Below are 15,071 nucleotides of genomic sequence, written 5' to 3'. Positions count from 1 at the left end.
GAGTATTAATAGAAATAAAATAAGCATTCATATGGTTCCGATAATCTTGTAATAAGGCTGTAAATTAAAAGGCTTCTCTTATATGTCTAGCAAACACTACATGTTATTAAATCTGATCTCGAGTATGGATCCTGTTTCAATGGGGCCGTCTATAAAGCACAGATAAATGAGCAATGCATGCTGCTTTCTGTATTGTAATACTATGAAATCTGTATCTGGCTCTTCTCTCAGAGAACGCTCCATATTTAGAGCTGCACCAGAGAATAAAAGCTCACCCTTTCTTGGAGACCTCCACCATCTGAGTCTACTGACACATTGCTCCAAAGGCCCTGAAGAAAAGGTCAGAGTCACGGTCAGAATCGCTTGAATAACCAGGTTTACTTTTAAATAACTAATATAAATATTACTTAAAATCCCATCAATCCATCTTCCATAAACACCTGAACTGCATGTCTCTGAAGGAGCAGTGAATTACAAGGCAAAGGTATCAATCTGGGCAAGTTTCATCTTTTTGTTATCCCAGAGAGAACAATGCTTTCGCAATTGATTAGCTAACTTACACCATATAACAAAAATAAACAATAATTTCTCTAGACACCAGGTGGCAGTAGTGCTCTGGACAGAGAAGTGAACCATTGCATTTGGTCACAGGCTCTCAGTTTGGTTTATTTAAAGTACATCAGAAGAGATTCAGAGAAGTCGTTCGCATTTATGTAGCTTTTAGCATTCCATATCAGGTTATAATTATTTTAAAAACTTATTTGTGCAAAGTTTTAACACACTTCAGATTACAGACAATGTTTACAACAGCAGTGAACTAGCATTTAGCATCTAGAAAGTATAATGTTATACACATAGAACATGACCCAGCTGTGGTTAGCAGCCCCCCCACAGAGTACAGGGTGCTGATGGCAATACTGAGAGTGCCTTACAGGAGACTCAGGCAGCTGGTCTTCGTCGCGGGAAAAGGAGCTGTTGATGGCTTTGTTAAAGGTCTCACTGTTCTGTTTGTGCTTCTCAATGGTGCCCAAAATCACCTAAAAGACAGAGACAGAGCCATCAGTTGTATATTTGTTGCTCAGCTGTGGACAGAGAAATGCCCGTGGTGCAATGTGTAAACTATTAACACCATTATTAATAGCAGCAATAACACAGAAACAATAAAAAGCACAAGCGTGATTCCTGTCTTATGGTGGCCTGCTCTGCTGCATCCGGCTATCGGCACTACATGGGACACTGCTGCCTGGGCCTCAGCCACTGCCACTGTAAGGGCCTGACAGAACATGCCTATGAACCAACGGGGCCTCAACAGACCAACCGGTGCAAGTGGAGAGGAGAGGCCACGCTACCGGCCAAGCGAGGCCCCTTTCCACACCTAAATGGACACACAAAGGGGGCTTTGAAGTTCAGCTTGCCAGCAAGATGGTCACATTCATCTCTGGGATAAGCCCAGTAGCCTGAGGTGGCCCTGTGGCAGCAGTAGCACTGGGCCTCCTGCTATAGAGACTCCCTAACTGGTCTGGTCACCTCCATCCTTCTCATGCACATAATTATCGTTCCCACCTACCAACCAGTAACAGCAGGGGGCAGTGTAGCAGTTAAGGACATGGAAATGTAACCCAGTGGTTGTCAGTTCCAGTCATGAGGAGGGAGGGGGTGGGGGGCATTTATAATTCTGGTGGGCTTGGTGTTTAACCATAACAGGTTAAGCCTTCATGGATAAAATCAAGTAGCTAATTGAGTAAAGGATTCAATAGAATTTCTCACCTGGACCCAATCTTCTTTTTCCTCTTCAGACCTGAGGTGCAAAGAGTGATTAAGAGTCTGCTTCAATATAAATCAGGATCACATTTAAAAAGCAGTACTGTGTCCTCCATTTAAAAGCCAGATGGATTTAACTAGCATTGGTGCACAGTTTCCTGCAGGTTCCTGGGTACAATTAGAGAGAGCTCTTTCCACATGACCAGAGTAATTGCTAATGAGCAGGATTCACAAAGATTTGTGTATATACAGTGACAGTTTATACCTGATAATTTCCCCCACCTATATTATCCTTCCCTCTCCCTCCGGGCCAGAGATGGCTTCCCTCCATAAATATGAGAGACTTGCCATGCTGAATCAGGTCACATGACATGTGACCCGGCTGACTTTCCTGGTACCCCAAGCTGTCCACCCCAAGCCCAAACCTGAGACACCCGCCGGACTCTGTGGCTCTGCCTAGCCGAACCCCCACCTGGCTTGCAGTTCCAGAGATCTTTGCTTGCCGATGATGGCGAATGTGTGAGGCAAGTTGTGCTTCACTTTCTCTTGCACCTAGAGGATGTTTGAGGGTAAGTTATGCTGATAATCATATTTCCAGAGGGGTCTGACATTTTTATGTCAATTTCATACAAACGATAAAAAGTATCACTACATTTTATTTGTTTGATGCTTTTATCCAAAGCAACCAGCAGTAGACGGAAGGGTTACAATGTACGTGCACTCCCTGGGATTTAAACTCACAACCTTTACACTGTTAGCACAATGCTCTGTTTGTTCCACTACATGAGCTCAACCTGAATATAACCTACTCATGACAGCTGGATTTAATCAGACTGACACTGGACAGGTTAAACGCCAGGCATTGCAGGAGTATGACAAGGTCAGCTGAGCGACGGAAGGCTGTACCTCCATGCCAGCGATGTCGATCCTCTCCCTCACACTGAACTTTTGGCCCATCAGCCTGAGCTTTGGTACACAGTACAGCACCATGTTGTTGAACTGCAAGAGACATGGGGCACACAGAGTGACTGGAACCAGGCCTCGTCATACATACACACACGTACACAGTAACAGACAAGGAAACATGCAGATGAGCACACACACGTTTGTATTCATATCTTTGTGGGGGCTGTCCATTCATTTCTATGGGAAAAACCCTAATCACAACAATGTCAACCTTAACCTCTACAAAGCCCAAACCTTAACCCAAGTAACCAAACATTTGGTCCCCGCAATGTAATATAAACATAATCCACACACACACACATACACAGGTAAACTGACTTCTGGGGAAGGAAAGCCAGTCTGGCTAGACACAGAGGAAGCAGCCCATTGCACAAAATGACAGCTCTCACTATAGTGATAAGTCAGCTTCAAAAACATACTGAACCTCGTGTATCAGAACACAGCAAGAACTAGACAAAGAAACCAACGGCACTCACCAAGTAGAGGTAACGATCCTGAGCAGTGCCGTTCTTGGCCGACATTTTTTTGATGTGGCCCTCTTTGATGAGCTCATTGGCTGGGTTCACAATGTCCTCCTCTCCACCCAGCCGCTCATACACCTTCAAAAGCTTGTTCATCTTTTCCTGAACAAATGAAACACAAGGTCTCCTAATGGCACGTGGATGAATATTTTATGGAGAAAAAGTCACTACATCGTGTAAAAAAATGTGTTTAAATTATTCATGGCTTTGTTCAGAAGTTCAGTGCTGAGAGAATCATCATTCCTTAGATCTTATAAGGAAACAAAATTTGACCGGGTGTAAATGTCCATTTTCTTTTGAATTGTAGGTAAAGCATTTACAGTAAGTCAGGAATTGGGCAATTTGCCAAATTTCACATGAAACATAAAATTTCATTTCCAATAATTCAGGTAGTTTTTTGGGATACTTTTAATGGAAATGCGGGGGCCTTATTTTCCGGTAAGATGGCCTTCGCTTTTCGTATTGTCTGAAACAGGAAATGGCACTTCCTGCCATGAACAGCCAGCTGAAATATTGTCATTGAAACAAAAAGAAGTCGCTTTCAAAGAGGCTTGTGTGCTTTGCAGTGCAAAGGAAGACGCTGAAGCAAGGGAGTGAAGAGGCATTTTCATAGAGGGATAGAAAGAATACTCTGAGCACCAAATACTGAGGGAAGCAATCCTGTGAAGTGGCCAGAAACAATACAAAGAAAGATGGAGGGAGAAGGAGAGAGGATGGGAGAGAGGGAGGGCGAGATGGTGAAAGAGAGAGGGAGAGATGGGGCAGAGAGAGAGAGGGGGGAGATGGGGGAGAGGTAGTGGATGGGAGAGGGAGTTAGAGGAAGAACAAAAGAGAAGGAAGGACAGATAGAGAGGAAGTGACTGGTGGGAGAAACAGAGAGAGGAAGGGAGGGAATGTATGACAGAGCCATAATGCTGCAGCTCACCATTTTCCTTATTGCTGCATTGGAATGGTTGGCCGCAGTAGAGATGAGCTCCAGGGCATCTGTAGGAGGCAGCGTTACACTGAGAGTCAGAAAGGCCGGCGTGCAGCTGCCCACATGCTATGCTCACGGGTCTGATCAGCAGGTGAACAGACACAAGAATGAAAGCTGAGGGAAGGTAACAAAGCAGGACGTAAACAGGTGCCTGGATGCTCTGGGTGAAACTATGGTGTTTGTCCTTGGTTTGTGGCGTCTGGATGGAGGTGCCCTGCACACATTGAGCGAGACAGTAGGTCTGAGTTTGAAAGCACTTTCTGATATTATTTTGGGCCGCGGTCATGGCCAGCAGGAGACGTCTTCGGACGATTGCTATGTTTTTGTTTCTCCATCTGGTGACAAAGTGGAGTAAGGAAAGGCCATGTGTTGAGGGTCATGCATCTATGTTGCACATCAACCAACAGTCACTGGTGTTTCTCATGGGGCTGCTGGTTGGCTGTTGGCAGCTGTTATGAGTATTACCCATTAAGGGCCTTTTTACAAATGAGAAGCTTGTTAAACGCTCTGAATAACCACTGAATACGGGTCTGCAACAGCCTGCCTGATGCACTTGTCACCCAAGGCGGCATGAGCACTGAAGCACTGGAAATAATCACAGAAGCCACCTGGGACATTTTTTTTTATCATGATGGTGATTATCCTGCATCTAGAGCAGTTTTATTTGCTAGACAAGTTTCATTAGCATAACGATGTCATCTCTCACACTGAGACCATGGCAACTCAAACTCGGGATTTACAGCAGACACATGAGAGCTTGTGGAATAATGAAGAACAGATCATATCATTAAATGTCTTTTTTTAATCATTGAATGCCACCACTGATAAGTCTTTATGGTATTTGCATGGTGAAATCTAAATACGGACTGGTGTCGGCTAAATAGCACATTAACTGCAAACAGCAACTCATAGAGGGGAACTGTAATGCCTGCAGAAAGCAGAAGCTTAGGCTTGAGGTGTGTGTACAGGAGAAATGGTGGGGGGACTGAAGAGGAGGCCACTTAGCATCTAGCATGTACAGGAGATGCCTTAAGGGCTAAGCACCAGTTCACAGGCCCCCTGCACACCAGACAGTGGCTCAACCTTGATGAGGATGCCTGAAGATATTTATGAATCCATATACACACAGACACACACACGATTGTATTCATGTCTTTGTGGGGACTGTCCATTCATTTCTATGGGAAAAACCCTAATTTCAACAATGACAACTTTAACCCCTACCCAATCCTAACCTTAACCATAAGTAACCAAACAAAAAGACTTTTGGCATTTTTAGTTTTTTGATTGCAGTCACAGATTTTTTATAAAATTGAGTTTCCCCTAGTGGGGACCTAAAAAAATGGTCATAGCATATTCATAATCCACACACACACACACAATTAGTTACTAGCTACAGACTATATAATCTGCAAGCCTGCAGTTAAGTCAGCTTACAACAACCACAGATATTTTAAAAGAGACACACATAAAATGCAGGCGTCTCTCAGCATGACTGCTCTTCCATCATCCTGCAGTGGTTGGGGGGTGGATCAGGGTCTCAGAAATGCAATTATTACTACAACAGAGCGTACACCAGTTCACACAACCTGCCCCCTATAGTAGGGCAAGTTTGATTCATTTTGGAAAAATCCAGGCTCCCATTCCTTTCAGTGAGAGAGATTGCACACCAGCTCCCTGAGCACAACGCATGAAACCACCATATGCGCTGCTAACCAGGGGTATATTACCAGTCATGTATGTCATCATCTCCACAAATTATCATTGTATTCACACACATATCATTGCATCAGATCCCTGTAACTAGAGGGTTTGCATAATATTGGGCATCTTGAAATATTGAAGACTCAATGAAATAATGAAACTGCTATCAGTGTAAACATGGCAAAATCACCGTAAGTGGCTCCAAATGTTTCCCACATGGAAAATCAGAGCCACTAAAGAGAAGCTCACAGCAAGTGTGCTGCTGAAGAATTGCTGTTTGCATGTTTGTTACAAAGGTAAATCCTATTTGTCTCTTTGTGTGCTCTCTATCCAGTCTAAGAAAGGACATTAAAATGCCAATTCAGGGCTTAAAATGCTGTGTACCCCAAAATGCATGTGAACAGAGTAGCCTTTGAGATTTGTTTTAGTGTAAACTGGGAGAGGGTGAGGCAGAGAGAGAAACATACAAATGGGGTATTTTGATTTCATACTAGGGCTTTGAGAGGGAAAAAGTACAACAGGATTTACCAAACAAACACTGGTTTTCTATGGGGCCTGTTGCACCGATTTAATGGCACACATCCACTTAATCACATGGAGGGCCCCCGGGGGCCAGCGGCTCACTCACTCTGCGCATCCTTCCTGTCCAGCGCATCTTCCGGAAGCTTCCGCAGGTAGTCCTTGAGCAGCAGCTCATAGCGCGGGATACGCTGCACGGGCTCCAGCATGTGGTGCTGCAGGGTCAGGTTCCCGCACACTTCCTGTTTCTGTGAAGCGATAAGGGCAGTCAGGGGCACAGCTGGCCAAACACAGCGCCCATGACAGAGGCTGGGATCTGCATGGGTGCCTCAGCTTGCTTAACGTGTAACAGCATAGCTTAACACCTGAGATTAAGACTGAGGTCATCTCCCCACCGCCGGACACATACTGATATGAACCAAGATGGCGGCGTTGCCCAGCAAGGACGTAAAAGCAGCTGCAGATCCCCACCTGAATGTTCTGGACTATGCTCTTAAACTGGGATGACCGTTGATTCCAGGTGTTGACCAGGTCCATTGCACGGTCAAAGTTCTTCACGTACTCCCCATACATCTTCATGAAGGGCGCCAGCTTTTGCAGGATATCACCGATACGTGGATTTGAATCCCTGTGATGGTTAAATACAGCTTCATAAGTAGACATGGACGTACAGATCTGACATGACATTCTCGGACTTTCTGAATGGCAGCTTTATTGCCTGTAAGTGATGTCATCTATAATGCATTTAGGTTTTATTTTTATCTTTCCTTTGCTATTTATTCATGATTCATAATGAAGCAGCAGTGGAGTGCACCTTACTTTGAAAGGGTAATATTGTGATGAAATCAGAACGAACATGTTATGCGTAAACGGCATTACTAACGATAAGTGAATTTAAATGAAATGAGGAGTACTTTTAAGATCAATACTATCGCTGGATTCACACCGAACCAGAATATCTTAATACTGAGTCCCTAGCTGGCCTGGACCATCAAGCTCAATTCCAGTTGACGTAACGGGTTGTGAAGAGTCCTGCAAACAGGATCATTTGATATGTTGCCCTGAGTTTCAGTGCGAATGGGGACCTCCACAGTATAGTCACCGCTACCCAGAGAGGCCCAGATCCGAATGGGCAGCACATGCTGGCAGTAACTGAGCAGTCAGCAGGCAGGGAAGATGATTACTCCCACGTTCTGCTTCTCCCCAGCACACCCGTCAGCTGACACAGCTCCTTGTATCCCAAACAAGTCGGTCGTTCTGGGCCTGCTGTCCCCTCACCATTCGTCAGAGATCCGCGTCTTCAGATCTGGCAGGAGGAACTTGTCGTGGAAGCAGTAGATGGAGGAAATGTTGGAGAAAATTCCAGTGATGACCTCCTGCGGGATTCCGGCTTCTGTTAACTTGGTGCAAAATACCTGCGTCCGAGGAGAGAGAAACTAAATAAAGACCAACATCTGGTAGGTTGCAAAATCTCAGCTAGAAATCAGGACAGATGCATTATCACCCATGAGGACGACTCTGAAGTCAGCGAATGAGGGACTCCTCAATTCAAACACCCTGCCTTAAATAAATGACATTGTAGCACCAATTCCCAGGCCTGTCTCTGTGCTGTTGGGTCTGTGTTGTAAAGCTGAGGGTTTCATTCCCCCTCAAAGACACATAGTCATGTTTCTCACACCCACCATATCCACAAATAGCTTTTTTTCTTGTGTAAGTTTGACCCACTGCTGAGAGAAACGCAACCTTAACAGAAAGACTCAAGACAGCCTCGGAAAGTTTATCAAGAACAACGTGTGGTTTGATAATATGATGCACATGCTTAGAAGTGTTGTATTAATAACATTACAAAGAGGAAACAACCTGCCCATAAATATTTCTTGTCATTAAATTGCATATAATATATCATTATATGAAATTAAATTGATTCATATTCTTAAAGCTTAAAATTTCCGTTTTAATCTTATGTAGTCACGCTCAGAATGGAAAGGTGCTTTGCAGACAAGTAAACACAGTCAATGCTATAAATTGCAATTTTGATGTTATGGTTTTAACTCAGAAATATAAAGGGAAAAATAGGACATCCCTAAATAACATCCAACCTAGCAGATTAGAGTGTGTTTAAAAATCTCTCCAGGGTTGTAATTAATCCTGTTTTTTTTTTATTTTTATAAATAAGCATGCATGATAAGTAGGGGTTGGGCGTTTAATTCCAGCTGGTCTTGAGCATTAGGAGACAGTCAATTGCAAACACAAGTTGGCTATATAGGTCACCCATCCATCATCCGTACTGCTGATACAGTACAGGGAGCCAACAAGCAGGTGGTGCCAGATCAAACTGTAGACTGTGGTGGTTATTACAAAGAGCACATGAAAGTCTACAGCATAACTCACATACCTGATCCAGAAGGTGAAGCCTCTTCACATAGGCTTCCTCTGTGTGGAGGAGCTCTCTGGCAATGTTGAGCAGCCTCCTGGACTCTGAGCACTAGGGAGGGAAGATGAGGCAGGCAAGAAGTCAACAACTGAGGCGCAGCGCTGAATGTCAGCAGTGTTTCGTTTATCCAAACAGACACATCCACAACTCTGTTTCCATCAGCGTATTGTCAAGATATGTTCAAATCTGGGACATTCATGCCATGCAATGCTGATCTGGGCAAACACTTTAGAGGTCACTCTAATTCTATTGCCAGATAATCATCAGTTAACCCTTTAACCTGTACTGTTTATCTGACTATAACTATGGTCACCCATGCACACCTTTGTCGGTGTGCAAACAACATTCCTCATTTTATGTTTGGTTTCAACAGGAATAATAAAGGCAGTTACATCACATACCAATTAAATTAAATCCTTAATTTCGTTTGTGCTGTCCGTAGAGGCATAGACCCAGCCAAAGCACAGTCTCTGTTCATAGAGGCACTATCGAAGCCAAAGCACAGTCTCTATTCATAGAGCCACAGACCCAGTCAAAGCACAATCTCTATCCCTACAGGCACAGTTGCAGCAAACATACAGTCTCTGTCCATACAGGCACAGACGCAGCTAACGTACAGTCTCTGTGTATACAGGCACAGACCCAGCTAACGTACAGTGTCTGTCCATACAGGCACAGACCCACCTAATGCACAGTTTCTGTCTACACAGGCACAGACCCACCTAATATACAGTCTCTGTCCATACAGGCACAGACGCAGCTAACGTACAGTCTCTGTCCATACAGGCACAGACGCAGCTAACGTACAGTCTCTGTCCATACAGGCACAGACGCAGCTAACGTACAGTCTCTGTCCATACAGGCACAGACGCAGCTAACGTACAGTCTCTGTCCATACAGGCACAGACGCAGCTAACGTACAGTGTCTGTCCATACAGGCACAGACGCAGCTAACGTACAGTCTCTGTCCATACAGGCACAGACACCCAGCTAAAGAACAGTCTCCATCTATAAAGGCACAGACCCAGCTAAAGCAGTCTCTGTCCACACAATAACGCACAGTTTTGGTCCATATACAAACAGATGAGCTCTGTCTATACAGATGTAGAGCCATTCAGAAAGTCTGCTCTGTCCATACAAGAATAAAGCATTCATTCTATAGCCTTCCTGTAAACAACCATCTCATCGACATTCTCTCTCTTTCTGTGATGTTCTACTGAGATAAACTGAGCTAAACCACATCCTCTGCCATGATGGTATTATTAAGATCAAACTGACACAGACACCCCTTCAAAAATAATCCACGTAGCAGGTCTTTCCTCCTCAAGACCTTCGGGGAAGGAGATTTATGTCAGGCCAGGTAAGCTAGAGGGAAACAGGGAGGTGAGAGCTTGATTCTCCCCACATGGCAGAGGGGAAGGAGGTGAGGGCATAGTGTGGCTTGGAATATAATGCTGAAGGTGCAGAATCAGGCACTAGAGTGACTGCTTACTCTCTACACCTCAGAAACAAAACCAGTTACAACACAGTTAACTCACACACTCAAGTCTTTCCTGAAAACTCGTGACTTCTCATGTCACTGTGTACAGATACGAAAATGCTGGATTCATTCATAAAGATTACTTAAGCACGGTGTGACACTAAGTGAATGCTTTTTCATAATTTCCACGTTACGTGCCACTAAAAATATACCATATATACCTTACACCCAAAATTGTTTGGCTTTGTAAAAGAGGAAAGTAACTTTGAAATCACTCTAAATTAATGCATTTTTATTGTCATTTAAAAACACAGTTTCTCTCTTCTCTGGGAAAGTTCACTATCATAATGAAGTAAAAATGCATTATCTTCTTACATCCTCTTTTTTTTGCCACCAGCCACTGTGCATTGTATATGTAAATGTATCTGACGAGCCATAGGAAGTATCAGAGCTGAAACCTTGCAAACATAACTAACCCTGACCCAGCAGATAGAAGATGGAAGGATGGAGCAATATAGCAAGTCATGGATGTGCTGATGCTTAGTAAATATTTATACATGTATAGTTAACAAACAGTAAACGCTTACTAGGTCCATCCATCCACCTTAGAACTGCTTATCCTGACAGCACAGGGCATACCTGGCCATGGTGGCAGTCCATGGCAGTGCCCACAGCTGCACACAGCCCATCACACACTGACACTCTACAGGTGATGTAGAAATGCCAGGTAACTAACTTTGGACTTCAGCTGGAAACAGAATGATTACCAGGTGTATTGACAAGTCCTTTAAGAGTGATTTATAGATGCATAAAGCAGCTTGTCATACTTCAGCACTACATTCCACATTGAATAATCCCTTTATGATTATTTGCCAACTCCAAACCAGTGTTTAGGCACCTAAGAGCTGAGCTTGTCTCTCTACCCCATCACTCACTATAGCAAGGAGGACTGGGCAATTAACCCATTTTTAATTTCAATTATGACTTTGGCTTCCAATGATTATCAAAACAAAATAATGGAAATAAATCGATTATCGTGCTACATTTCGTTTCACAATGATGCTCCCACTGTCTTGTGTAATAAAACAAACGCACCCTTTCCAACTCCTTTCTATTTGCTTCGTAGTTGAATTATATTTAGAGTTCAAGGAACCCAGACAAGTTCAATAAATGCATGATATTTCCAAAGTCAATGAGGATGTGTGTTAAACAACTGTTACCCCAATAGTGAGCAAAATGATCATAATTTTTGCCATAATCAAGCAGGCCTACTTGCAAGTTCACCTACATTAATTGCACAGGTTAAAGAAAAAACACCCAGAAAAATGGTTTCATTGCCATGTATGACAAGGCTTCTAGAGTTCCGGCCAGAAGGCGCCCTTGCGACATTTCCTGAGCTCGCCGACACATGAAGAAGCCTGTTCAGGTGGAGCAAAGTGCACCAGCCAGCCCGGTCACATCACAGGGCTGCGCCTTTATTTAAAATTGGGGAAAAACACAAGCCAACGTGTCAAAAAAATTAATTGTGATGTAGAGCAAACGACCGCTGAGGTAAAGCTGCTTCTGTGACGCCACAGTATTTTGAAGACTAACACTGAGTGTGCGGCTTGGGGTCGCCTCTGATGCTCCCCTCCCCCCCCCCCCCCGCCAGCTACCATGTCTCTGAAGCATTCAGCTTGATATGCTACTGGTCGATTTTTACACGATAACTGCAGTGAAGAAGAGCCCAAAGTGCACCCCTTCCTGCTGCCAGCTGACGGGCACCCTGGCCCCCAATCACACCCCCTCGCTGTGCCAGAGAGATGCAGTGACTCACCCTGCGGCCCTTGCTGAGCTGCTCACTCTTCAGGAGCTCGGCGCCCTCCTGCTCGCCACTGCTGACCTCGTCCATGTCACTATCCTCGTCCTGTGTCGAGTCCCTCTTGTTGTCCAGGGTCACGCAGGTCCTAGCCTCGCTATCCATCTCCGTCTCAGTCTCGGTCACACTGTCGTTCTGCTCCTCCTCGTCAATGGCATCCTCATTGGTGAAGACTTCGCCTTCCCCGGCGCATGATGGGCTGTCTATGCCGCTGTCCCTGTTCGGGATTTTCCCGTTGCCGTTTTGCTCCATGGTACCCGAGTCCCGGGTGTCTCCGAGTTCGCATGGGCCCTCAGTCCTGCAGGTGTCATGGTCACCGCTGCCTGCGCTGTCCTCGGTGCCCCCCCTATCCCCGATTCCCACCACACTCCCTTCATCGATCCGCAAAGTGCTCAAGGCAGAGAGCTCCATGACGTCCCCAGTTCCTCCCGAGATGCTAAGTGCTTGTTGCCCCATTTGGGATGAGTCCTCGGTCCCCTGCCCCATGGACGGCAGCTCTTTGGGATCTCGTGTGGCCTCTGGTGTTTCCTCCATGGCCAGCGTCAGGTGGAGTTGCTCCCTCCGGTGCGCACCAAAGATCGGCACTCTGAACGAGAGAGCAGAGCCCACAGGTGAGGCCGAATGACGACTGCTTATCCTTAATTTACAAAAGCTACCCCAGCAGAGACAGTCGGAATCAGCAGCAGACAACTAAGTGAAGACCATGGAGTAGCATGGACAGCCTAGGTGGGATAGCATCAGACAGCAAAATACACAAGGACGGCCGAGACCAGGAGTACATCTGTGGCCTAATGGCACACAGTAAACTTAAAATGAGGGCACTGCTGCGCCATACTTCAATAAATACAGCACAGCATACACAGACCGCACTCCTGACAGCACCATGCAGACCTGGCTTCTAACAAGCACTGCAGCTAGCTGACTAAAAATTGTTGCACCCACCATTCCCACAACATGTTCGTGAGAACTGCCAGACAGGCATCGCTGCTGAGTAGAAATCACCACGTCAGCGTGATGCTTTTCTGCTCACATTGTTGCTATACTCTACAACATCATGAAAACAGCTTTTCTCCAGCGAACATTAATGCAAAATTAATGCGTATATTTAATGCATGTTTTTAAAGTGGCAATAGCTACCTCACATAAAACCACTTTAGTATCAGACATGCAATAACGAGTAATAACGAATAAGGGATTACAAATGAAACATAATCGCGTATGAGACTCTCTCACCCTGAGTTTTCAAACTTCTCGATCAGCAGGCAGACGCTCTTCACAGTCTTCTCAGCCTCTGGCTTCCCCAAACAGGTGGGCGTCTTGCTGGGCTTCGGTGGGGGAGCTGCAGGTAGGGGTCGCGAGGGTGCAGGAGGAATCCACTTGGGGCTCTTCTCTCTTCCCAGGCCGAGGAGGTGTGAGGGTTTAGGGGGAACTGTGGGAGAGGAGAAAGGACAGGATCAGCCCCTCACACAGCCCAGGGTGACTGCAGCTCCCGAGGGACGCAAACTGAGAGGGACCCTGAAGAGTGGCCATCCATCCTGTGCCAATTTGACAAAAAAAGAAAAACAAATAAAAGAGAGATAAATTCTAGGCGCAGCCGATCGTGACGGAAAACATCAGTACGGAGGCTGCGAATACTGCTTCCTCATTCTGAACAGGATGTCACTCACTGTGGTTTTGATACATGAAAAAAAGAGGCAACTCAGAGGAAAGCAGCAAATATATCTCTGTTAGCTGACGGTGGGCAGCCATAGGCTGTACATATGGCCTCTTCTCACGTGAGAGCGGCAGCTGAGCCTCTTTGTGTCTGCAGGAGTTTTTAAAAGGATCATTAAAAAGCTGACAGAACCACAAACAGGTTTCTTCCCCTCAGAACTTCCTTCCTCCCAGACCATACTAATCGAAATGGAAGAGAGTAAATAACATTTAAATTAATTTACATAAATAAAGTACTGGGTAACATAAACAGAACTATGACTGAATAATGTATCAAAAAATATTTAGTAGTTACATCCAAATATCTTTTAAAAATTGCAACAATGCATAAACATTGTTTATAAGTTGTTTAATGTAAGACAATCGAAAAAGACAATCTACAGAAGACATACGAGAAAATATTGAAACTGTAAACATCTACAGCAAACATCCTGAGAAACAGACACTACAGCAGCTCTTCTAGGTAGTTAATTTCTTGCCTCTTATCAACAGCACTCAGGAAGACAGATGTCACTGCATTAAAACATTTTATTTTGCACTATTTGTGCAGATTGGCACTTTATCCATGAGACAGAAAACCACTTTCAATTTTCACTCGTTCACAAAAATAGCAACTTCCATTTTTTATGACTGTAGTTCTCCTTTCCAAAGAGAATATCTACGCTAATTTTCACAGTTAGATGTTTAATATAATGTAGAAGCCGATGTGAGAAGCTAAACATGTAAATGCATGCAGTCGCACTCTTAACACTAAAGCACACAGACGGGACACGGGCCGGCACTCCCCAGGGTGAGGCCCCGGTCGATGTGGGACGGCTTACCTTGGGGTTTCTGTGACACAGGCTGCCGGGGTGCAGCTGCAGGCTGGAGGCGCTTTCTCCCCGCTGGGTCGCTGGGGCACGACCTGGGGGCAGCGAGGGTTCCTGCTCCTGCCCGAGGGAGCTGTGTCTCGGTCGGGCAGCACTTTAACTGCACCGCTGGGGGTTGGATATCTATGGAGCGAACATGTCCTCATGAGAAAGTGATACAGGAGGAGTGGGTCTCTCGCTAACTCATCAGGCAGCATCTAATGCAGGGTTATTTGGGCTGACAAAGATGGGTGCTCAAGGTACTGCATTTTTTAAGGAGATTCACTCTGG

At 45.1% G+C, this 15,071-nt stretch overlaps 1 protein-coding gene across 1 annotated transcript in view; it reads right to left on the bottom strand.

The window, feature by feature from the left end:
- The window catches only part of fgd (faciogenital dysplasia), a 48,624-nt gene that overhangs the window by 6,615 nt on the left and 26,938 nt on the right, over positions 1 to 15,071 (bottom strand). Inside the window, exons 2-15 of the mRNA XM_023819364.2 lie at positions 14,754 to 14,924; positions 13,453 to 13,648; positions 12,178 to 12,805; positions 8,843 to 8,932; positions 7,726 to 7,862; positions 6,919 to 7,075; positions 6,557 to 6,695; positions 4,174 to 4,232; positions 3,204 to 3,350; positions 2,668 to 2,760; positions 2,234 to 2,313; positions 1,768 to 1,798; positions 933 to 1,037; positions 276 to 329 (exon numbers count right to left, since the gene is read on the bottom strand). Coding sequence (XP_023675132.1) covers positions 276 to 329; positions 933 to 1,037; positions 1,768 to 1,798; positions 2,234 to 2,313; positions 2,668 to 2,760; positions 3,204 to 3,350; positions 4,174 to 4,232; positions 6,557 to 6,695; positions 6,919 to 7,075; positions 7,726 to 7,862; positions 8,843 to 8,932; positions 12,178 to 12,805; positions 13,453 to 13,648; positions 14,754 to 14,924 — 2,087 coding nt within the window. The remainder of the gene's footprint in view (positions 1 to 275; positions 330 to 932; positions 1,038 to 1,767; positions 1,799 to 2,233; positions 2,314 to 2,667; positions 2,761 to 3,203; positions 3,351 to 4,173; positions 4,233 to 6,556; positions 6,696 to 6,918; positions 7,076 to 7,725; positions 7,863 to 8,842; positions 8,933 to 12,177; positions 12,806 to 13,452; positions 13,649 to 14,753; positions 14,925 to 15,071) is intronic.

The sequence above is a fragment of the Paramormyrops kingsleyae genome, chromosome 6, assembly GCF_048594095.1.
Source record: "Paramormyrops kingsleyae isolate MSU_618 chromosome 6, PKINGS_0.4, whole genome shotgun sequence".
In the NCBI taxonomy this organism is placed as follows: Eukaryota; Metazoa; Chordata; class Actinopteri; order Osteoglossiformes; family Mormyridae; genus Paramormyrops; species Paramormyrops kingsleyae.
The sequence above is the reverse complement of the archived record's forward strand: the minus strand, read 5'-3'. Positions and strand labels throughout refer to the sequence as shown.